The following is a 23,485-nucleotide window of genomic DNA, read 5'->3' as shown; positions in this document are numbered from 1 at the left end:
GCAAGAAAAGAGCTGTCAATCAAATGGTCCCGCTGTCAATCAAATGGTCCCGCTGTCAATCAAATGGTCCCGCTGGGACCCAAACCGGCGCTGAGGAGAAGTAAATATAGTTATACCAGAACCGGCTCTTTGAAACGAGTTTCAGTCACTGCTCTCAGTCAGAACCAGCCTGCAGGACCTGCTGATCACACACACGTTTGTTTTTCCATCTTTGTGGGATCAGAACCACACCTGACTGAAATGATCGGCTGTCCTCCAGCTCTGCAGCGCCCCCATAAGGAGCCGTTCATTTGGATCAGGAGAGAAACATCTAAAACATGCAGGGCAGAGGGTCCCGAGGACTGGAATTATAAAACACTGCTTTAACCAGAACCCAGTTCTGAACCTAAAAACATTCAGTGATGAACTGTTTCAGATTTATCTGAATCAACCAGAGAGGGACCCCTGACCCAGCGGGCCGGGTCTCAACCAGGGCCCCGCAGTTCAGGTGGAGCAGGTGGAGCAGGTGGAGCAGTGTTCTACTGTTCTGGTGTCAGCGAAACCGGACCAGAAAGACTGAAACAGACGGAAAACAACTGAGACTAAAACTTTGTTTTTATTTAAAGACCAACAAACAAGGAGGAAGTCCAGGTGGGTTCATGTGGGTCCAGCTGGGTTCAGCTGGGTTCAGGTGGGTCCAGCTGGGTTCAGGTGGGTTCAGGTGGGTCCAGCTGGGTTCAGGTGGGTCCAGCTGGGTCCAGCTGGGTTCAGGTGGGTTCAGGTGGGTTCAGGTGGGTCCAGCTGGGTTCAGGTGGGTTCAGGTGGGTCCAGCTGGGTTCAGGTGGGTTCAGGTGGGTCCAGCTGGGTTCAGGTGGGTCCAGCTGGGTCCAGCTGGGTTCAGGTGGGTTCAGGTGGGTTCAGGTGGGTCCAGCTGGGTTCAGCTGGGTTCAGGTGGGTTCAGGTGGGTCCAGCTGGGTTCAGGTGGGTCCAGCTGGGTTCAGGTGGGTTCAGGTGGGTTCAGGTGGGTCCAGCTGGGTTCAGGTGGGTTCAGGTGGGTCCAGCTGGGTTCAGGTGGGTTCAGGTGGGTTCAGGTGGGTTCAGGTGGGTCCAGCTGGGTCCAGCTGGGTTCAGGTGGGTCCAGCTGGGTTCAGGTGTTAGTCAGTAGTCAGCTGGCTCTCCAGAACCTCAAACACGGAGTGAGGGTTCTGATCAGCGTCAATGTGAACAGCATCTGGAAACACAGACTGAACACACGTATGTTTATGAAGTTTCCAGCTTCAACAGAGTGTGTGCACGTGTGCGTGTGCGTGTGCGTGTGCGTGTGTGTGCGTGTGCATGTGTGCGTGTGCACGTGTGCATGTGTGTGCACGTGTGCGTGCACCTGCAGGGCAGAAGACCGGACCCGGTACTGTTTCAGCCTCCGTGTCACAGTGTCAGTTCTGTCCTTGGGTCTGGTCTGCAGTCTGTTATGGACCTCAGCGCTTGGAGCGGGTCGAGTCACGGCGTGAAACCTGCAGAATCAAACAGTACACGTACGTGCACATGCTGGCAAGACTCCCAGCAGACAGATCGGGTTATTGTTCTGGAAGAACACTGACCTCTGCCCGCTGACTGGATCGGTTGCTCTGAGAGTGGTTCTGTCCAGACAGACGTCATCCGTCAGCTCCAGGAAGAAAACTCTGAAGGACAAAAAGTTCTGATGAGTTTCAGCAGAACCCTGAAGGTTCCTTCGGTTCTGGTTTTTCCATCATGAGACCAGAAGAAGTTTCAGTTGTTTCTCCTGAAAATAAAATCTCAGTGATGATAGTGGGAAGGATTCCATCAATCTTCTCTCTGATAGAAACTATTTTATTGATAAAAAATCTCATGAAATCATCACTGCTGAGAGTTAAAGGAATACATGAAAAAAGAATCGGTCCAAGCACAGAACCCTGAGGAACTCCATGACTTCCTCTGGTGTGTGAGGAAGATTCTTCATTTACAAGAACAAACTGGAATCTATCAGATAAATATGACTTAAACCAGCCTAATGCAGTTCTCTTTGTCAGCCTGGCTACAGCGCTGAAGAGAAACCTGGGATTGTTCTTATTCTCTTCTATCAGTAATGAATAATAAGCAGTTCTAGCTTTACGAAGGGCTTTCTTATACCTTATTAAACTATCTTGTTACTATGTAAAACACACATAATTATGCTGGAAATCCTGAACTGAATGTCAGAACCTTCTCCTGCCGTCAGGAGGTTAAAGCAGAACCCAGAGAACCCAAACTCAGACATGAGGAGGAGTTCTGAGGAAGAACCGACTGAGGCGCAGAAAACGGAGCGTCAGGTGTGAACCAGGAAGTAAAACAGGAAGTAGAACCTACTGGAAGCTGTGTCAAAATAAAACAGGAAGAACCAGAGGAAGAACATCTCAGACCCAAAAGACAGAAAATAAGCCAGAACAAAGCTGCAGCTTTTATAACCGGCAGAAAGCACCTCAGAACTCCTCCAGTCAACAACAATCATAGTGAGCCCGGCCCATCAGAACCTTTAGAGAGTACCACCACACACTGACTTCTGTTTGGACCAAGTTCCTCAGCAGAGTTCTTGACCCGCTTCAGAGAAAAACCTGAATGGACGGTTTCAGTCTGCAGCTTCAGAAGCTCATCATCAGTCTGGCTCCAGCAGAACCGCTGCAGGGTTCTGTGGTACCTGCTGGGTTCTGTGGTACCCGTTGGGTTCTTTGATACCCGCTGGGTTCTGTGGTACCTGTTGGGTTCTATGCTACCTGCTGGGTTCTATGCTGCCTGCTGGGTTCTATGGTGCCTGCTGGGTTCTATGGTACCTGCTGGGTTCTGTGGTACCTGTTGGGTTCTTTGATACCCGCTGGGTTCTGTGGTACCTGTTGGGTTCTATGCTACCTGCTGGGTTCTATGCTACCTGCTGGGTTCTATGGTGCCTGCTGGGTTCTATGGTACCTGCTGGGTTCTGTGGTACCTGTTGGGTTCTATGGTACCTGTTGGGTTCTATGCTACCTGCTGGGTTCTATGGTACCTGCTGGGTTCTATGGTACCTGTTGGGTTCTATGCTACCTGCTGGGTTCTATGGTACCTGCTGGGTTCTATGGTACCTGCTGGGTTCTATGGTACCTGCTGGGTTCTGTGGTACCTGTTGGGTTCTATGGTACCTGTTGGGTTCTGCGATACCTGCTGGGTTCTGTGGTACCTGCTGGGTTTTGTGGTACCTGTTGGGTTCTATGGTACCTGTTGTGTTCTATGCTACCTGCTGGGTTTTGTGGTACCTGTTGGGTTCTGTGGTACCCGTTGGGTTCTGTGATACCCGCTGGGTTCTGTGGTACCTGTTGGGTTCTATGGTGCCTGCTGGGTTCTATGGTGCCTGCTGGGTTCTATGGTACCCGTTGGGTTCTGTGGTATCTGTTGGGTTCTATGGTACCTGTTGGGTTCTGTGGTACCCATTGGGTTCTATGGTACCTGCTGGGTTTTGTGGTACCTGTTGGGTTCTATGGTACCTGTTGGGTTCTGTGGTACCCATTGGGTTCTATGGTGCCTGCTGGGTTCTATGGTGCCTGCTGGGTTCTATGGTACCCGTTGGGTTCTGTGGTATCTGTTGGGTTCTATGGTGCCTGCTGGGTTCTATGGTACCTGCTGGGTTTTGTGGTACCTGTTGGGTTCTATGGTACCTGTTGGGTTCTGTGGTACCCATTGGGTTCTATGCTACCTGCTGGGTTCTATGGTGCCTGCTGGGTTCTGTGGTACCTGCTGGGTTCTGTGGTACCCGCTGGGTTCTATGGTACCTGCTGGGTTCTGTAGTACCCGCTGGGTTCTATGGTACCTGCTGGGTTCTATGGTACCTGCTGGGTTCTATGGTACCTGCTGGGTTCTGTGGTACCTGCTGGGTTCTGTGGTACCTGTTGGGTTCTGTGGTACCTGTTGGGTTCTATGCTACCTGCTGGGTTCTATGCTACCTGCTGGGTTCTATGGTGCCTGCTGGGTTCTATGGTACCTGCTGGGTTCTGTGGTACCTGTTGGGTTCTTTGATACCCGCTGGGTTCTGTGGTACCTGTTGGGTTCTATGCTACCTGCTGGGTTCTATGCTACCTGCTGGGTTCTATGGTGCCTGCTGGGTTCTATGGTACCTGCTGGGTTCTGTGGTACCTGTTGGGTTCTATGGTACCTGTTGGGTTCTATGCTACCTGCTGGGTTCTATGGTACCTGCTGGGTTCTATGGTACCTGTTGGGTTCTATGCTACCTGCTGGGTTCTATGGTACCTGCTGGGTTCTATGGTACCTGCTGGGTTCTGTGGTACCTGTTGGGTTCTATGGTACCTGTTGGGTTCTGCGATACCTGCTGGGTTCTGTGGTACCTGCTGGGTTTTGTGGTACCTGTTGGGTTCTATGGTACCTGTTGTGTTCTATGCTACCTGCTGGGTTTTGTGGTACCTGTTGGGTTCTGTGGTACCCGTTGGGTTCTGTGATACCCGCTGGGTTCTGTGGTACCTGTTGGGTTCTATGGTGCCTGCTGGGTTCTATGGTGCCTGCTGGGTTCTATGGTACCCGTTGGGTTCTGTGGTATCTGTTGGGTTCTATGGTACCTGTTGGGTTCTGTGGTACCCATTGGGTTCTATGGTACCTGCTGGGTTTTGTGGTACCTGTTGGGTTCTATGGTACCTGTTGGGTTCTGTGGTACCCATTGGGTTCTATGGTGCCTGCTGGGTTCTATGGTGCCTGCTGGGTTCTATGGTACCCGTTGGGTTCTGTGGTATCTGTTGGGTTCTATGGTGCCTGCTGGGTTCTATGGTACCTGCTGGGTTTTGTGGTACCTGTTGGGTTCTATGGTACCTGTTGGGTTCTGTGGTACCCATTGGGTTCTATGCTACCTGCTGGGTTCTATGGTGCCTGCTGGGTTCTGTGGTACCTGCTGGGTTCTGTGGTACCCGCTGGGTTCTATGGTACCTGCTGGGTTCTGTAGTACCCGCTGGGTTCTATGGTACCTGCTGGGTTCTATGGTACCTGCTGGGTTCTATGGTACCTGCTGGGTTCTGTGGTACCTGCTGGGTTCTGTGGTACCTGTTGGGTTCTGTGGTACCTGTTGGGCTGGTGCTGGGACTCCAGCAGGCTCTGGGCCTGCTGCAGGTCGCAGGGGAACCCGTGCAGGATCCAACCTCTGCAGCTGCAGTCCACTCGGCTCAGACGTTCCTCCAGAACCTGCAGCACCAGGGTGTCTGGAACTGAACCAACAGGCTGATCAGTGATCAATAATCCAGGATCAATGATAACAGTGATAGTTTACAACCAGAACACAGAACAAAACCCGTGGACCACAGCAGGACCATGTGCTCACTTGGCCGTCCATCATCCAGGTACGGCTGGATCTCTGCTCCCAGATCAGAACCTTCGGCTGCTACAGACCTCAGCAGCCGGCCGCAGCACACTGACAGAACAGAAACAACAGAACCAAAGTTCTGGTCATGTTCGGATCAGATGGGGGTTCTGCATACTTAGTTTGGACTCTAAGCAGAACGTTACTGCTCCTCCTCAGAGTGGCGTGATTTATGTGCGTGTACCGTCCACCATCTTGTATTTCTCTGACAGCAGCCGGGCCTGATGGCTCTTTCCAGAACCCGGAGGACCCAGCAAGAGGATTCTGGGAGTTCTGGAGCGATGACGAGTCCGGACGAAAGCCAGAACTGAACACAGAGAAGTCTGTAGTTACAACACTGGACTGCCAGAAATGGATCGGTGGTTCTGGTCGTTTTGAAGAAACTAAAACCAAACTGGTCCTTCAGTTCTCGGGTTTTACTCATCAGAACAAAATAAAAACCAACCTCACCGTCTCATTATTTATGGAACAGAAACGAAAGCTGCTCACACTGACGGAGGATCAGTTAATCAGAATATTAATCAATCAGAGCATTGATCAGTTAATCAGAGCATTGATCAGATAATCAGAGCATTGATCAGTTAATCAGAATATTAATCAATCAGAGCATTGATCAGTTAATCAGAGCATTGATCAGTGAATCAGAGCATTGATCAGTTAATCAGAGCATTGATCAGTTAATCAGAGCATTGATCAGTTAATCAGAGCATTGATCAGATAATCAGAGCATTGATCAGTTAATCAGAATATTAATCAATCAGAGCATTGATCAGTTAATCAGAGCATTGATCAGTGAATCAGAGCATTGATCAGTTAATCAGAGCATTGATCAGTTATTCAGAGCATTGATCAGTTAATCAGAGCATTGATCAGATAATCAGAGCATTGATCAGTTAATCAGAATATTAATCAATCAGAGCATTGATCAGTTAATCAGAGCATTGATCAGTTATTCAGAGCATTGATCAGTTATTCAGAGCATCGATCAGTTAATCAGAGCATTGATCAGTTAATCAGAATATTAATCAATCAGAGCATTGATCAGTTAATCAGAGCATTGATCAGTTAATCAGAGCATCGATCAGTTAATCAGAGCATCGATCAGTTAATCAGAGCATTGATCAGTTAATCAGAGCATTGATCAGTTAATCAGAGCATTGATCAGTTAATCAGAGCATTGATCAGTGAATCAGAGCATTGATCAGTTAATCAGAGCATTGATCAGTTAATCAGAACATTGATCAGTTAATCAGAGCATTGATCAGTTAATCGGAGCATTGATCAGTTAATCAGAGCATTGATCAGTTAATCAGAGCATCGATCAGTTAATCAGAGCATCGATCAGTGAATCAGAGCGTTGATCAATTAATCGGAGCATCGATCAATTAATCGGAGCATCGATCAGTTAATCAGAGCATTGATCAATTAATCGGAGCATCGATCAATTAATCGGAGCATCGATCAGTTAATCAGAGCATTGATCAGTTAATCAGAGCATTGATCAGTGAATCAGAGCGTTGATCAGTGAATCAGAGCATCGATCAGTTAATCAGAGCATTGATCAGTTAATCAGAGCATCGATCAGTTAATCAGAGCGTCGATCAATTAATCAGAGCGTCGATCAGTTAATCAGAGCATCGATCAGTTAATCAGAGCATCGATCAGTTAATCAGAGCGTCGATCAATTAATCAGAGCATCGATCAGTTAATCAGAGCATCGATCAGTTAATCAGAGCGTTGATCAGTTAATCAGAGCATTGATCAGTTAATCAGAGCATCGATCAGTTAATCAGAGCATCGATCAGTTAATCAGAGCATCGATCAGTTAATCAGAGCGTCGATCAGTTAATCAGAGCATTGATCAGTGAATCAGAGCATTGATCAGTGAATCAGAGCATTGATCAGTTAATCAGAGCATTGATCAGTTAATCAGAGCATTGATCAGTTAATCAGAGCATTGATCAGTTAATCAGAGCGTCGATCAGTTAATCAGAGCATCGATCAGTTAATCAGAGCATTGATCAGTTAATCAGAGCATTGATCAGTTAATCGGAGCATCGATCAATTAATCGGAGCATCGATCAGTTAATCAGAGCATCGATCAGTTAATCAGAGCATCGATCAGTTAATCAGAGCATCGATCAGTTAATCAGAGCATTGATCAGTTAATCAGAGCGTTGATCAGTTAATCAGAGCATTGATCAGTTAATCAGAGCATTGATCAGTTATTCAGAGCATTGATCAGTTATTCAGAGCATTGATCAGTTAATCAGAGCATTGATCAGTTAATCAGAATATTAATCAATCAGAGCATTGATCAGTTAATCAGAGCATTGATCAGTTAATCAGAGCATCGATCAGTTAATCAGAGCATCGATCAGTTAATCAGAGCATTGATCAGTTAATCAGAGCATTGATCAGTTAATCAGAGCATTGATCAGTGAATCAGAGCATTGATCAGTTAATCAGAGCATTGATCAGTTAATCAGAACATTGATCAGTTAATCAGAGCATTGATCAGTTAATCGGAGCATTGATCAGTTAATCAGAGCATTGATCAGTTAATCAGAGCATCGATCAGTTAATCAGAGCATCGATCAGTGAATCAGAGCGTTGATCAATTAATCGGAGCATCGATCAATTAATCGGAGCATCGATCAGTTAATCAGAGCATTGATCAATTAATCGGAGCATCGATCAATTAATCGGAGCATCGATCAGTTAATCAGAGCATTGATCAGTTAATCAGAGCATTGATCAGTGAATCAGAGCGTTGATCAGTGAATCAGAGCATCGATCAGTTAATCAGAGCATTGATCAGTTAATCAGAGCATCGATCAGTTAATCAGAGCGTCGATCAATTAATCAGAGCGTCGATCAGTTAATCAGAGCATCGATCAGTTAATCAGAGCATTGATCAGTTAATCAGAGCGTCGATCAATTAATCAGAGCATCGATCAGTTAATCAGAGCATCGATCAGTTAATCAGAGCATCGATCAGTTAATCAGAGCATCGATCAGTTAATCAGAGCATCGATCAGTTAATCAGAGCGTTGATCAGTTAATCAGAGCATTGATCAGTTAATCAGAGCATCGATCAGTTAATCAGAGCATCGATCAGTTAATCAGAGCATCGATCAGTTAATCAGAGCGTTGATCAGTTAATCAGAGCATTGATCAGTGAATCAGAGCATTGATCAGTGAATCAGAGCATTGATCAGTTAATCAGAGCGTTGATCAGTGAATCAGAGCATTGATCAGTTAATCAGAGCATTGATCAGTTAATCAGAGCATTGATCAGTTAATCAGAGCGTCGATCAGTTAATCAGAGCATCGATCAGTTAATCAGAGCATTGATCAGTTAATCAGAGCATTGATCAGTTAATCGGAGCATCGATCAATTAATCGGAGCATCGATCAGTTAATCAGAGCATCGATCAGTTAATCAGAGCATCGATCAGTTAATCAGAGCATCGATCAGTTAATCAGAGCATTGATCAGTTAATCAGAGCGTTGATCAGTTAATCAGAGCATTGATCAGTTAATCAGAGCATTGATCAGCTGCTACTTCCTGTGGAAGCTGTGAGGATTCACTTAGTTTTTAGCTCTCTGCTTCTGTGTTTTGTCTCAGTTTGTCTTTACCTTGTTGGTAAACGTCGGCGTGAGGCTGGTCCCCGCTGATGACCTTCAGGACGTTCTGATAGGCCGACCTCAGACCTGTGACCTCACTGTGGTAACACTTCAGATCAGCCAATAGCTGCTTCTCTGACAGGCCCCGCCCCCTTTCCAGGCGCTGAGCAATGGTGTCGTCTGTCGGCCAGATGAAGGTCTGATGGTAGACGTCTGCAGACAGGAAGTGATGCTGTGAGTAGTCGCCGTTTCATCATCCGTTCTGTGCTAAGCAGACCAAACCGGTTCTGACTCACCTCCTGTCAGCGGGTCGACCAGCTGGCCACGACTGCGCTCCAGTAGCACGTCATCAGGAGCCTCGAGTATCACTGACGACCAACAGAGTGGCGCCGTTTAAAGCAGGAAGTGACAAGGATCGGGACAGGAAGTGAGACAGGTCAGGACAGGAAGTGAGACAGGTCAGGACAGGCAGTGAGACAGGTCAGGACAGGAAGTGAGTCAGGTCAGGACAGGAAGTGAGACAAGTCAAGACAGGAAGTGAAACAGGACAGGAAGTGAGACAGGACTGGAAGTGAGACAGGACTGGAAGTGAGACAAGTCAGGAGGTGAGACAGGTCAGGACAGGCAGTGAGACAGGTCAGGACGGGAAGTGAGTCAGGACAGGAAGTGAGACAGGTCGGGACAGGCAGTGAGACAGGTCAGGACAGACGGTGAGACAGGTCGGGACAGGCAGTGAGACAGGTCAGGACGGGAAGTGAGTCAGGACAGGAAGTGAGACAGGTCAGGAAAGGCAGTGAGACAGGTCGGGACAGACAGTGAGACAGGTCGGGACAGACAGTGAGACAGGTCGGGACAGACAGTGAGACAGGTCAGGACAGGAAGTGAGACAGGTCAAGACAGGAAGTGAGACAGGTCAAGACAGGAAGTGAAAAGGATCGGGACAGGAAGTGAGACAAGTCAGGACGTGAGACAGGTCAGGACAGGAAGTGAGACAGGTCAAGACAGGAAGTGAGACAGGTCAAGACAGGAAGTGAAAAGGATCGGGACAGGAAGTGAGACAAGTCAGGAGGTGAGACAGGTCAGGATAGGAGGTGAGACAGGTCAGGACAGGCAGTGAGACAGGTCAGGACAGGAAGTGAGACAGGTCAGGACAGGCAGTGAGTCAGGACAGGAGGTGAGACAGGTCAGGACAGGCAGTGAGACAGGTCAGGACAGGCAGTGAGTCAGGATAGGAGGTGAGACAGGTCAGGACAGGCAGTGAGACAGGTCAGGACAGGCAGTGAGTCAGGACAGGAGGTGAGACAGGTCAGGACAGGCAGTGAGACAGGTCGGGACAGGCAGTGAGACAGGTCAGGACAGACAGTGAGACAGGTCAGGTCATGTGTCTTATTCTCACCAACGTGCTCAGGCAGGACACCGGCCTGCTGCAGCCTCAGAGCCTGCAGACGAGTCTGAGGAAATCCCTCCAACACCCAGCCCTGCAACACACCAACATTAAACTGGAGACCAGCTGGAACAGGTCCCACTCAGAGACCTCGGATCATCCGCTGGACCTTCTGTTAGGTCTGCTGATCTGACCAATGACAGCCTTTAAACTTACAGACAATATGATGTCATCACGGAGCAGGATCCAAAGTAAACAAATGATGAAAGTGGTTCCTGTCTGTTGCTGTGAGCTCTCAGACCAGGTGAGAGGAGGTAAACCCACCTGACAGGCCAGGCTTTTACTTAAAGGTACAGAACCTGCTTCAGCACTGCTGGTGGCGTGTTCTGAAACATGGGCTCAGAGTGACCTGATGCTGTCTGAGCGTTGATGTGATGCGAGGCTGACAGCATCTCTGACAGTGACAGGAAATCAGGATAAAAGCGGCGTTAATCCCTCAGTGCTGCCTGTCAGACTGAATGAAAACGACTGACAGCAGCACTCGCACATCTCTGACAGACTGTGTGTCCCTGACTGTTCACAGATTATCTGACTGCTGAGCATCTGTAAGGGTGCACATATGAAGGCATTCAGCACACTTATTACTATTCTGACAGAGTATTTTAGCTTGTAACTCGCAGTTCGACTTTGAATGGTTGTGCTGTGCCTTTTAGTTGGGATTCATCGTGTTTGGAAAAGACTCCCAAAAATCTGCCCAAAGCAAACAGTCGTCATGTAGAATTTATCCTTTTCCCGTCTGTGAGTCCAGAACAAGATTCTGCTGCTCAGTTACAGAAGTCATTCACACAGCGAGTGTTTGAACCTGCTTGCCTCCTCTCTGCGAGAAACCGGTGACTCAGCAGACATATTCCAACATGGCCGCCCCCATCGGCCCCATATGATATCAGACTTTGTGTCATCAGAACTTATCAAACAGGAGCATTAAGTGAGAGCTTCTGTAGAACTCAGGGTTTAAAGTTTTGTTTAACAAATCCTCATGTCATGTTGAACAGGCCACAAAGAAGTAATTGAAGGCCCAAATGTCAAGTGACTGCAAAGTGTGGTTCAAGGCGTTATATATTGTACGTTACATATAGCTCGTTACATATAGCTCGTTACATATAGCTCGTTACATATAGCGCGTTACATATAGCTCGTTACATATAGCTCGTTACATATAGCGCGTTACATATAGCTCGTTACATATAGCGCGTTACATATAGCTCGTTACATATAGGGCGTTACATATAACGCGTTACATATAGGGCGTTACATATAACGCGTTACATATAACGCGTTACATATAGGGCGTTACATATAACGCGTTACATATAGCTTGTTACATATAACGCGTTACATATAGCTTGTTACATATAGCGCGTTACATATAGCTCGTTACATATAGCTCGTTACATATAGCGCGTTACATATAGCTCGTTACATATAGCTCGTTACATATAGCTCGTTACATATAGCGCGTTACATATAGCTCGTTACATATAGGGCGTTACATATAACGCGTTACATATAACGCGTTACATATAGCTTGTTACATATAACGCGTTACATATAGCTTGTTACATATAACGCGTTACATATAGCTTGTTACATATAGCGCGTTACATATAGCTCGTTACATATAGCGCGTTACATATAGCTCGTTACATATAGGGCGTTACATATAGCTCGTTACATATAACGCGTTACATATAGCTTGTTACATATAACGCGTTACATATAGCTTGTTACATATAGCGCGTTACATATAGCTCGTTACATATAGCTCGTTACATATAGCGCGTTACATATAGCTCGTTACATATAGGGCGTTACATATAGCTCGTTACATATAACGCGTTACATATAGCTTGTTACATATAGCGCGTTACATATAGCGCGTTACATATAGCGCGTTACATATAGCTCGTTACATATAGCTCGTTACATAAAGCTCGTTACATATAGCTCGTTACATATAGCTCGTTACATATAACGCGTTACATATAGCTTGTTACATATAGCGCGTTACATATAGCTCGTTACATATAGCGCGTTACATAGAGCTCGTTACATATAGCGCGTTACATATAGCGCGTTACATATAGCGCGTTACATATAGCTTGTTACATATAGCGCGTTACATATAGCTCGTTACATATAGCTCGTTACATATAGCTCGTTACATATAGCGCGTTACATATAGCGCGTTACATATAGCGCGTTACATATAGCGCGTTACATATAGCGCGTTACATATAGCTCGTTACATATAGCTCGTTACATATAGCGCGTTACATATAGCTCGTTACATATAGCTCGTTACATATAACGCGTTACATATAGCTTGTTACATATAGCGCGTTACATATAGCTCGTTACATATAGCGCGTTACATAGAGCTCGTTACATATAGCGCGTTACATATAGCTCGTTACATATAGCTCGTTACATATAGCTCGTTACATATAGCTCGTTACATATAGCGCGTTACATATAACGCGTTACATATAGCTTGTTACATATAGCGCGTTACATATAGCGCGTTACATATAGCGCGTTACATATAGCTCGTTACATATAGCTCGTTACATATAGCGCGTTACATATAGCTCGTTACATATAGCGCGTTACATATAGCTCGTTACATATAGCGCGTTACATATAGCTCGTTACATAGAGCTCGTTACATATAGCGCGTTACATATAGCGCGTTACATATAGCGCGTTACATATAGCTCGTTACATATAGCTCGTTACATATAGCTCGTTACATATAGCGCGTTACATATAGCTCGTTACATATAGCGCGTTACATATAGCTCGTTACATATAGCACGTTACATATAGCTCGTTACATATAGCGCGTTACATATAGCTCGTTACATATAGCGCGTTACATATAGCTCGTTACATAGAGCTCGTTACATATAGCGCGTTACATATAGCGCGTTACATATAGCGCGTTACATATAGCGCGTTACATATAGCTCGTTACATATAGCTCGTTACATATAGCGCGTTACATATAGCTCGTTACATATAGCTCGTTACATATAGCGCGTTACATATAGCGCGTTACATATAGCTCGTTACATATAGCGCGTTACATATAGCTCGTTACATATAGCGCGTTACATATAGCGCGTTACATATAGCTCGTTACATAGAGCTCGTTACATATAGCGCGTTACATATAGCGCGTTACATATAGCGCGTTACATATAGCGCGTTACATATAGCGCGTTACATATAGCTCGTTACATATAGCTCGTTACATATAGCGCGTTACATATAGCTCGTTACATATAGCGCGTTACATATAGCTCGTTACATATGGCGCGTTACATATAGCTCGTTACATATAGCGCGTTACATATAGCTCGTTACATATAGCGCGTTACATATAGCTCGTTACATAGAGCTCGTTACATAGAGCGCGTTACATATAGCGCGTTACATATAGCGCGTTACATATAGCTCATTACATATAGCTCGTTACATATAGCGCGTTACATATAGCGCGTTACATATAGCGCGTTACATATAGCTCGTTACATATAGCTCGTTACATATAGCTCGTTACATATAGCGCGTTACATATAGCGCGTTACATATAGCGCGTTACATATAGCGCGTTACATATAGCGCGTTACATATAGCGCGTTACATATAGCGCGTTACATATAGCGCGTTACATATAGCTCGTTACATAAAGCTCGTTACATATAGCTCGTTACATATAGCTTGTTACATATAGCGCGTTACATATAGCGCGTTACATATAGCTCGTTACATATAGCGCGTTACATATAGCTCGTTACATATAGCGCGTTACATATAGCTCGTTACATATAGCGCGTTACATATAGCTCGTTACATAGAGCTCGTTACATATAGCGCGTTACATATAGCGCGTTACATATAGCGCGTTACATATAGCTCGTTACATATAGCTCGTTACATATAGCTCGTTACATATAGCGCGTTACATATAGCTCGTTACATATAGCGCGTTACATATAGCTCGTTACATATAGCACGTTACATATAGCTCGTTACATATAGCGCGTTACATATAGCTCGTTACATATAGCGCGTTACATATAGCTCGTTACATAGAGCTCGTTACATATAGCGCGTTACATATAGCGCGTTACATATAGCGCGTTACATATAGCGCGTTACATATAGCTCGTTACATATAGCTCGTTACATATAGCGCGTTACATATAGCTCGTTACATATAGCGCGTTACATATAGCGCGTTACATATAGCTCGTTACATATAGCGCGTTACATATAGCTCGTTACATATAGCGCGTTACATATAGCGCGTTACATATAGCTCGTTACATAGAGCTCGTTACATATAGCGCGTTACATATAGCGCGTTACATATAGCGCGTTACATATAGCGCGTTACATATAGCGCGTTACATATAGCTCGTTACATATAGCTCGTTACATATAGCGCGTTACATATAGCTCGTTACATATAGCGCGTTACATATAGCTCGTTACATATGGCGCGTTACATATAGCTCGTTACATATAGCGCGTTACATATAGCTCGTTACATATAGCGCGTTACATATAGCTCGTTACATAGAGCTCGTTACATAGAGCGCGTTACATATAGCGCGTTACATATAGCGCGTTACATATAGCTCATTACATATAGCTCGTTACATATAGCGCGTTACATATAGCGCGTTACATATAGCGCGTTACATATAGCTCGTTACATATAGCTCGTTACATATAGCTCGTTACATATAGCGCGTTACATATAGCGCGTTACATATAGCGCGTTACATATAGCGCGTTACATATAGCGCGTTACATATAGCGCGTTACATATAGCGCGTTACATATAGCGCGTTACATATAGCTCGTTACATAAAGCTCGTTACATATAGCTCGTTACATATAGCTCGTTACATATAGCGCGTTACATATAGCGCGTTACATATAGCTCGTTACATATAGCGCGTTACATATAGCTCGTTACATATAGCTCGTTACATATAGCACATGATGTTACAATCTAATCCAAGTTGAAATAATATTATTAATAAAATTGTAAAACGTCTCATGTTCTGTTGTGAATAAATGCTTCACTGATCTTTATTCCGTTTTAAACGGTGTCCCCACTCCTTTGGATCAGGGTCGTGTGTGTTTGCTGAAGCAGGTGAAGAACTATGACTGTGAGGCCCCGGTTTGGCTCTTAATGCTGTGATTGATGACAGCAGCGCGTTCGTTTAAACCTCATGTGACCGCGACTCTGGCACACATCTGGAACCTAAATGTGGAAGCAGTGTGTGTTTGTCAGCAGTGTGTGTTTGTCAGCAGTGTGTGTTACAGAGCAGTGTGTGTTACAGAGCAGTGTGTGTTTGTCAGCAGTGTGTGTTACAGAGCAGTGTGTGTTTGTCAGCAGTGTGTGTTTGTCAGCAGTGTGTGTTACAGAGCAGTGTGTGTTTGTCAGCAGTGTGTGTTTGTCAGCAGTGTGTGTTTGTCAGCAGTGTGTGTTACAGAGCAGTGTGTGTTTGTCAGCAGTGTGTGTTTGTCAGCAGTGTGTGTTTGTCAGCAGTGTGTGTTTGTCAGCAGTGTGTGTTACAGAGCAGTGTGTGTTTGTCAGCAGTGTGTGTTTGTCAGCAGTGTGTGTTTGTCAGCAGTGTGTGTTTGTCAGCAGTGTGTGTTTGTCAGCAGTGTGTGTTACAGAGTAGTTGGACAGGTGTGCAGGCAGGCAGGTATTTAATGTGACAGCGTCCTGACGGGAGCTGTCAATCATCCTCCGTTCACACAGTCCCAGGTGTGTTTCTGATGAGATTAGCCCGCGGCTAAAGACAGCTGTTAGCGAATCAAAGTAACTGCTAATGTCACGCACGTGCACACACGTGCACACACGTGCACACACGTGCACGCACACTGAGGCTTGATGCTAAACACTGATGCTAATAAAAGAAGCTGAGTGAAGATTTACTGCAGATCAGAGGCTGAAACACACTGATAGAAGACGACACACGTGCACGCACACATGCACACTTTCTCCTCAGAGGTGAAGCCCCGCCCCCTCTGCGTCTGATTGGCTCTGAGCTGCAGATACACGCCAACGCCTGGTCAAACAGAACCAAACTCTAGATTCTGTTAATTCCAGAAGAAGAGAGGCACTGATGGATCCAGGATCAGAACCAAGATCAGAACCAAGATCAGATCCAGGATTAGAACAAAGATCAGAACCAAGATCAGATCCAGGATTAGAACAAAGATCAGAACCAAGATCAGATCCAGGATTAGAACAAAGATCAGGATCAGAACCAGGATCAGAACCAGGGTCAGAACCAGGGTCAGCCTGCATGTGGACGGACTCACCCTGTTGAAGCAGTCGACCTCTTTCAGCCTCTGTGGAACCAGTCGGACCAGCAGCTCGTCTGGAGGGTCCTGAACACACAACAACCCGTTTAAGCATATTTTCACATTTTATTCTTTTGGCTCTTTAGTAACAGCTGCTGTGGTTACAGTGTAACCGATCCGGTTCTGATCAGTGTTACAGTGTAACCGATCCGGTTCAGTGTTACAGTGTAACCGATCCGGTTCTGATCAGTGTTACAGTGTAACCGATCCGGTTCAGTGTTACAGTGTAACCGATCCGGTTCTGATCAGTGTTACAGTTTAACCGATCCTGGTTCAGTGTTACAGTGTAACCGATCCGGTTCAGTGTTACAGTGTAACCGATCCGGTTCTGATCAGTGTTACAGTTTAACCGATCCTGGTTCAGTGTTACAGTGTAACCGATCCGGTTCAGTGTTGCAGTGTAACCGATCCGGTTCAGTGTTGCAGTGTAACCGATCCGGTTCTGATCCGTGTTACAGTGTAACCGATCCGGTTCAGCGTTACAGTGTAACCGATCCGGTTCTGATCCGTGTTACAGTGTAACCGATCCGGTTCAGCGTTACAGTGTAACCGATCCGGTTCTGATCCGTGTTACAGTGTAACCGATCCGGTTCAGCGTTACAGTGTAACCGATCCGGTTCTGATCCGTGTTACAGTGGGTTCTGATCCGTGTTACAGTGTAACCGATCCGGTTCAGCGTTGCAGTGTAACCGATCCGGTTCAGCGTTGCAGTGTAACCGATCCTGGTTCTGATCAGTGTTACAGTGTAACCGATCCGGTTCAGTGTAACCGATCCGGTTCAGTGTAACCGATCCGGTTCAGTGTTGCAGTGTAACCGATCCGGTTCAGTGTTGCAGTGTAACCTGCTGGACCGTTTAATTACCTTCTGTTCGATTCTTTAACAATGAAAGCAGGAAGCCATTTAAACCGCCTTGCTTTGAAATGTGTAATAAAATATAAATGGAATAAACTGGCTTCCTGACGGTTGAGCTGCTCCACAACTGAACAACGCAGCCCGACCGGCAGCGGAGGCAAACGTTGCATGATGGGATATGATTGGATGCTCACTGCATTTCGCAGTGAATTGTGGGATACATTCCGTGCTCTATAACGTGACACGAAACATTCGGACACCGCTGCAAAACGGCGTGGTCACTATACTGTGGTCAGGGAGAGATTTCAGACACGTGTTGGAGCGCAGCGAGCTGCGAGGGTCTGTTCCTCTCTCTGAGCCCAGATCAAACTGTCACCTGCTCGGTGAGCACGCTCAGCTCTGATTGGTCCTGCAGTAAACTCTTCGTGGTCACGTGGACGGCTCTTAGCTCAGCGCTCAGCTTCGTAGCCTGAAAAACAAACAGCAGAAGAAGAAGCAGGGCGATGGCAGCCAGTGTGTGTCCAGGTGTGTGTCCAGGTGTGTGTGCAGGTGTGTGTCCAGGTGTGTGTGTCCAGGTGTGTGTGCAGGTGTGTGTCCAGGTGTGTGTGCAGGTGTGTGTCCAGGTGTGTGTCCAGGTGTGTGTGCAGGTGTGTGTCCAGGTGTGTGTGCAGGTCTGTATCCAGGTGTGTGTCCAGGTGTGTGTCCAGGTGTGTGTGCAGGTGTGTGTCCAGGTGTGTGTGTCCAGGTGTGTGTGTCCAGGTGTGTGTCCAGGTGTGTGTCCAGGTGTGTGTGTCCAGGTGTGTGTGTCCAGGTGTGTGTGTCCAGGTGTGTGTGTCCAGGTGTGTGTCCAGGTCTGTATCCAGGTGTGTGTCCAGGTGTGTGTCCAGGTGTGTGTCCAGGTGTGTGTGCAGGTGTGTGTCCAGGTGTGTGTGTCCAGGTGTGTGTGCAGGTGTGTGTCCAGGTGTGTGTGCAGGTGTGTGTCCAGGTGTGTGTCCAGGTGTGTGTGCAGGTGTGTGTCCAGGTGTGTGTGCAGGTCTGTATCCAGGTGTGTGTCCAGGTGTGTGTCCAGGTGTGTGTGCAGGTGTGTGTCCAGGTGTGTGTGTCCAGGTGTGTGTGTCCAGGTGTGTGTCCAGGTGTGTGTCCAGGTGTGTGTGTCCAGGTGTGTGTGTCCAGGTGTGTGTGTCCAGGTGTGTGTGTCCAGGTGTGTGTCCAGGTCTGTATCCAGGTGTGTGTCCAGGTGTGTGTCCAGGTGTGTGTGCAGGTGTGTGTCCAGGTGTGTGTGTCCAGGTGTGTGTGTCCAGGTGTGTGTCCAGGTGTGTGTCCAGGTGTGTGTGTCCAGGTGTGTGTGTCCAGGTGTGTGTGTCCAGGTGTGTGTGTCCAGGTGTGTGTGCAGGTGTGTGTCCAGGTGTGTGTCCAGGTGTGTGTCCAGGTGTGTGTCCAGGTGTGTGTGTCCAGGTGTGTGTCCAGGTGTGTGTCCAGGTGTGTGTGTCCAGGTGTGTGTGCAGGTGTGTGTGCAGGTGTGTGTCCAGGTGTGTGTGTCCAGGTGTGTGTCCAGGTGTGTGTCCAGGTGTGTGTCCAGGTGTGTGTGCAGGTGTGTGTGCAGGTGTGTGTGCAGGTGTGTGTGCAGGTGTGTGTCCAGGTGTGTGTGTCCAGGTGTGTGTGTCCAGGTGTGTGTGTCCAGGTGTGTGTGTCCAGGTGTGTGTGCAGGTGTGTGTCCAGGTGTGTGTCCAGGTGTGTGTCCAGGTGTGTGTCCAGGTGTGTGTGTCCAGGTGTGTGTCCAGGTGTGTGTCCAGGTGTGTGTGTCCAGGTGTGTGTGCAGGTGTGTGTCCAGGTGTGTGTCCAGGTGTGTGTCCAGGTGTGTGTCCAGGTGTGTGTGCAGGTGTGTGTGCAGGTGTGTGTCCAGGTGTGTGTGCTCGCTTTGACTCACCACAGTGTGTTTACCCACAGCAGGAGGACCGAGCAGCATCACCCTGGGAACTGATCAGAGGTCACGGGGTCAGAACACAGCAGGAAGCGCTGACGCCGCTGCTCATCACAGGAAGCTGCAGGTGGCGGCGGACTGAATCCTCCCTGCTCACTTCCTGTGATGGAACAGCTGAGATCGTAATTGGCTTGAACTGGATTTGAACGCATTCGATTGAACTGGATTGAACGGATTCGATCGTAATGGGTTTGAACTGGATTTGAACGCATTCGATCGTAATGGGTTTGAACTGGATTTGAACGCATTCGATTGAACTGGATTGAACGGATTAGTTTGAACTGGATTTGAACGCATTCCATTGTAATGGGCTTGAACTGGATTTGAACGCATTCGATCGTAATGGGTTTGAACTGGATTTGAACGCATTCGATCGTAATGGGTTTGAACTGGATTTGAACGCATTCGATTGAACTGGATTGAACGGATTAGTTTGAACTGGATTTGAACGCATTCCATTGTAATGGGCTTGAACTGGATTTGAACGCATTCGATCGTAATGGGTTTGAACTGGATTTGAACGCATTCCATTGTAATGGGCTTGAACTGGATTTGAACGCATTCGATCGTAATGGGTTTGAACTGGATTTGAACGCATTCGATCGTAATGGGTTTGAACTGGATTTGAACGCATTCGATTGAACTGGATTGAACGGATTAGTTTGAACTGGATTTGAACGCATTCCATTGTAATGGGCTTGAACTGGATTTGAACGCATTCGATCGTAATGGGTTTGAACTGGATTTGAACGCATTCGATCGTAATGGGCTTGAACTGGATTTGAACACATTCGATTGAACTGGATTTGAACGCATTCGATTGAACTGGATTTGAACGCATTCGATTGAACTGGATTTGAACGCATTCGATTGAACTGGATTTGAACGCATTCGATTGAACTGGATTTGAACGCATTTGATTGAACTGGATTTGAACGCATTCGATTGAACTGGATTTGAACGCATTCGATTGAACTGGATTTGAACGCATTCGATTGAACTGGATTTGAACACATTCAATCCTAATTGACTTTAACTGGATTTGAACGCATTCGATTGTAATGGGCTTGAACTGGATTTGAACGCATTCGATCGTAATGGGTTTGAACTAGATTTGAACGCATTCAATTGTAATGGGTTTGAACTGGATTTGAACGCATTCGATTGAACTGGATTTGAACGCATTCGATTGAACTGGATTTGAACGCATTCGATCGTAATGGGTTTGAACTGGATTTGAACACATTCAATCCTAATTGGCTTGAACTGGATTTGAACGCATTCGATCGTAATGGGTTTGAACTGGATTTGAACGCATTCAATCGTAATGGGTTTGAACTGGATTTGAACGCATTCGATCGTAATGGGTTTGAACTAGATTTGAACGCATTCGATCGTAATGGGCTTTAACTGGATTTGAACGGATTCGATCGTAATGGGCTTGAACTGGATTTGAACACATTCGATTGAACTGGATTTGAACGTTTTCGATCGTAATGGGCTTGAACTGGATTTCAACACATTCGATTGAACTGGATTTGAACGTTTTCGATCGTAATGGGCTTGAACTGGATTTGAACGCATTCGATTGAACTGGATTTGAACGCATTCAATTGAACTGGATTTGAACGCATTCGATTGAACTGGATTTGAACGCATTCGATTGAACTGGATTTGAACGCATTCGATTGAACTGGATTTGAACGCATTCGATTGAACTGGATTTGAACGCATTCGATTGAACTGGATTTGAACGCATTCGATTGAACTGGATTTGAACGCATTCGATTGAACTGGATTTGAACGCATTCGATTGAACTGGATTTGAACGCATTCGATTGAACTGGATTTGAACGCATTCGATTGAACTGGATTTGAACGCATTCGATTGAACTGGATTTGAACGCATTCGATTGAACTGGATTTGAACGCATTCGATTGAACTGGATTTGAACGCATTCGATTGAACTGGATTTGAACGCATTCGATTGAACTGGATTTGAACGCATTCGATTGAACTGGATTTGAACGCATTCGATTGAACTGGATTTGAACGCATTCGATTGAACTGGATTTGAACGCATTCGATCGTAATGGGTTGCAACTGGATTTGAACACATTCAATCCTAATTGGCTTGAACTGGATTTGAACGCATTCGATCGTAATGGGTTTGAACTGGATTTGAACGCATTCGATCGTAATGGGTTTGAACTGGATTTGAACGCATTCGATCGTAATGGGCTTTAACTGGATTTGAACGGATTCGATCGTAATGGGCTTGAACTGGATTTGAACACATTCGATTGAACTGGATTTGAACGTTTTCGATCGTAATGGGCTTGAACTGGATTTGAACGCATTCGCTTGAACTGGATTTGAACGCATTCGATTGAACTGGATTTGAACGCATTCGATTGAACTGGATTTGAACGCATTCGATTGAACTGGATTTGAACGCATTCGATTGAACTGGATTTGAACGCATTCGATTGAACTGGATTTGAACGCATTCGATTGAACTGGATTTGAACGCATTCGATTGAACGTGATTTGAAAGCATTCGATTGAACTGGATTTGAACGCATTCGATTGAACTGGATTTGAACGCATTCGATTGAACTGGATTTGAACGCATTCGATTGAACTGGATTTGAAAGCATTCGATTGAACTGGATTTGAACGCATTCGATTGAACTGGATTTGAACGCATTCGATTGAACTGGATTTGAACGCATTCGATTGAACTGGATTTGAACGCATTCGATTGAACTGGATTTGAACGCATTCGATTGAACTGGATTTGAACGCATTCGATTGAACTGGATTTGAACGCATTCGATTGAACTGGATTTGAACGCATTCGATTGAACTGGATTTGAACGCATTGATTGAACTGGGCTGAATCGCCACAGACCAACTTACCATCCACGCAGCTCCTCTGCAGCAGATTGATCAGGTAGAATATCGGATCATCGGGCAGGTCAATCACCAGGCTGGACACGAGGTTCTGGAACACAAGCACACAGTGAGAGTTCTGCTGGTTCTGAAGGAAAGCCCACGGGTCGCTCCGTTACCTGCACCAGGTGGGAGATGTTGTGTTTGTCGGCGTAGACGCTCATCTGAGCAGGAATCCTCAGAGGCTTCACCGTCTCATCCATCAGCTTCTCTCCTGAGGAACGGAACGCAGCACACTCAGAACCTGAAGACTGAAGCCGGAACCAGAGTCCGAAACTGGTGTGAGCCCAGAACCCCAGGCCCGTCTGAGGGGAAGTCTGTGGAGGACCTGGGGGGGCTGTGGCCGATGTTTCACTTTAGTGTTTTTAACTCTGGTCCTCGGGACCCACGGGCCCGCATGTTTCCCTCCTCCACCCGATGTTTCACCCAGGGAAACATCGGGGGTGGAGGAGGGAAACATCGGGGGTGGAGGAGGGAAACATCGGGGGTGGAGGAGGGAAACATCGGGGGTGGAGGAGGGAAACATCGGGGGTGGAGGAGGGAAACATCGGGGGTGGAGGAGGGAAACATCGGGTGGAGGAGGGAAACATCGGGGGTGGAGGAGGGAAACATCGGGGGTGGAGGAGGGAAACATCGGGGGTGGAGGAGGGAAACATCGGGGGTGGAGGAGGGAAACATCGGGGGTGGAGGAGGGAAACATCAGGTGGAGGAGGGAAACATCGGGTGGAGGAGGGAAACATCGGGGGTGGAGGAGGGAAACATCGGGGGTGGAGGAGGGAAACATCGGGGGTGGAGGAGGGAAACATCAGGGGTGGAGGAGGGAAACATCGGGGGTGGAGGAGGGAAACATCGGGGGTGGAGGAGGGAAA

The 23,485-nt window shown here is 46.6% G+C and overlaps 1 protein-coding gene across 1 annotated transcript; it reads right to left on the bottom strand.

Moving 5' to 3' along the window:
• Positions 1–1,003: 1,003 nt before the first annotated feature.
• On the bottom strand, positions 1,004–22,826 carry ak8 (adenylate kinase 8). Its single transcript, XM_072387116.1, has 14 exons — positions 22,736–22,826; positions 22,584–22,668; positions 19,607–19,656; positions 18,056–18,148; positions 16,785–16,853; positions 10,386–10,467; positions 9,286–9,357; positions 9,002–9,202; positions 5,544–5,666; positions 5,321–5,410; positions 5,066–5,207; positions 1,578–1,658; positions 1,361–1,490; positions 1,004–1,223 (listed from the first exon to the last, which is right to left on the bottom strand). Exons 1-14 carry the CDS (start codon positions 22,817–22,819, stop codon positions 1,134–1,136), a joined length of 1,392 nt encoding a protein of 463 aa, XP_072243217.1. The 5' UTR covers positions 22,820–22,826; the 3' UTR covers positions 1,004–1,133.
• Between the last annotated feature and the right edge of the window lie 659 nt (positions 22,827–23,485).

Source organism: Leuresthes tenuis, unplaced genomic scaffold (genome assembly GCF_036924035.1).
Source record: "Leuresthes tenuis unplaced genomic scaffold, fLeuTen1.0.hap1 SCAF_6, whole genome shotgun sequence".
Lineage (NCBI taxonomy): Eukaryota > Metazoa > Chordata > Actinopteri > Atheriniformes > Atherinopsidae > Leuresthes > Leuresthes tenuis.
Note: the sequence above shows the minus strand (reverse complement) of the source record. Positions and strands in the feature narration are given on the sequence as shown.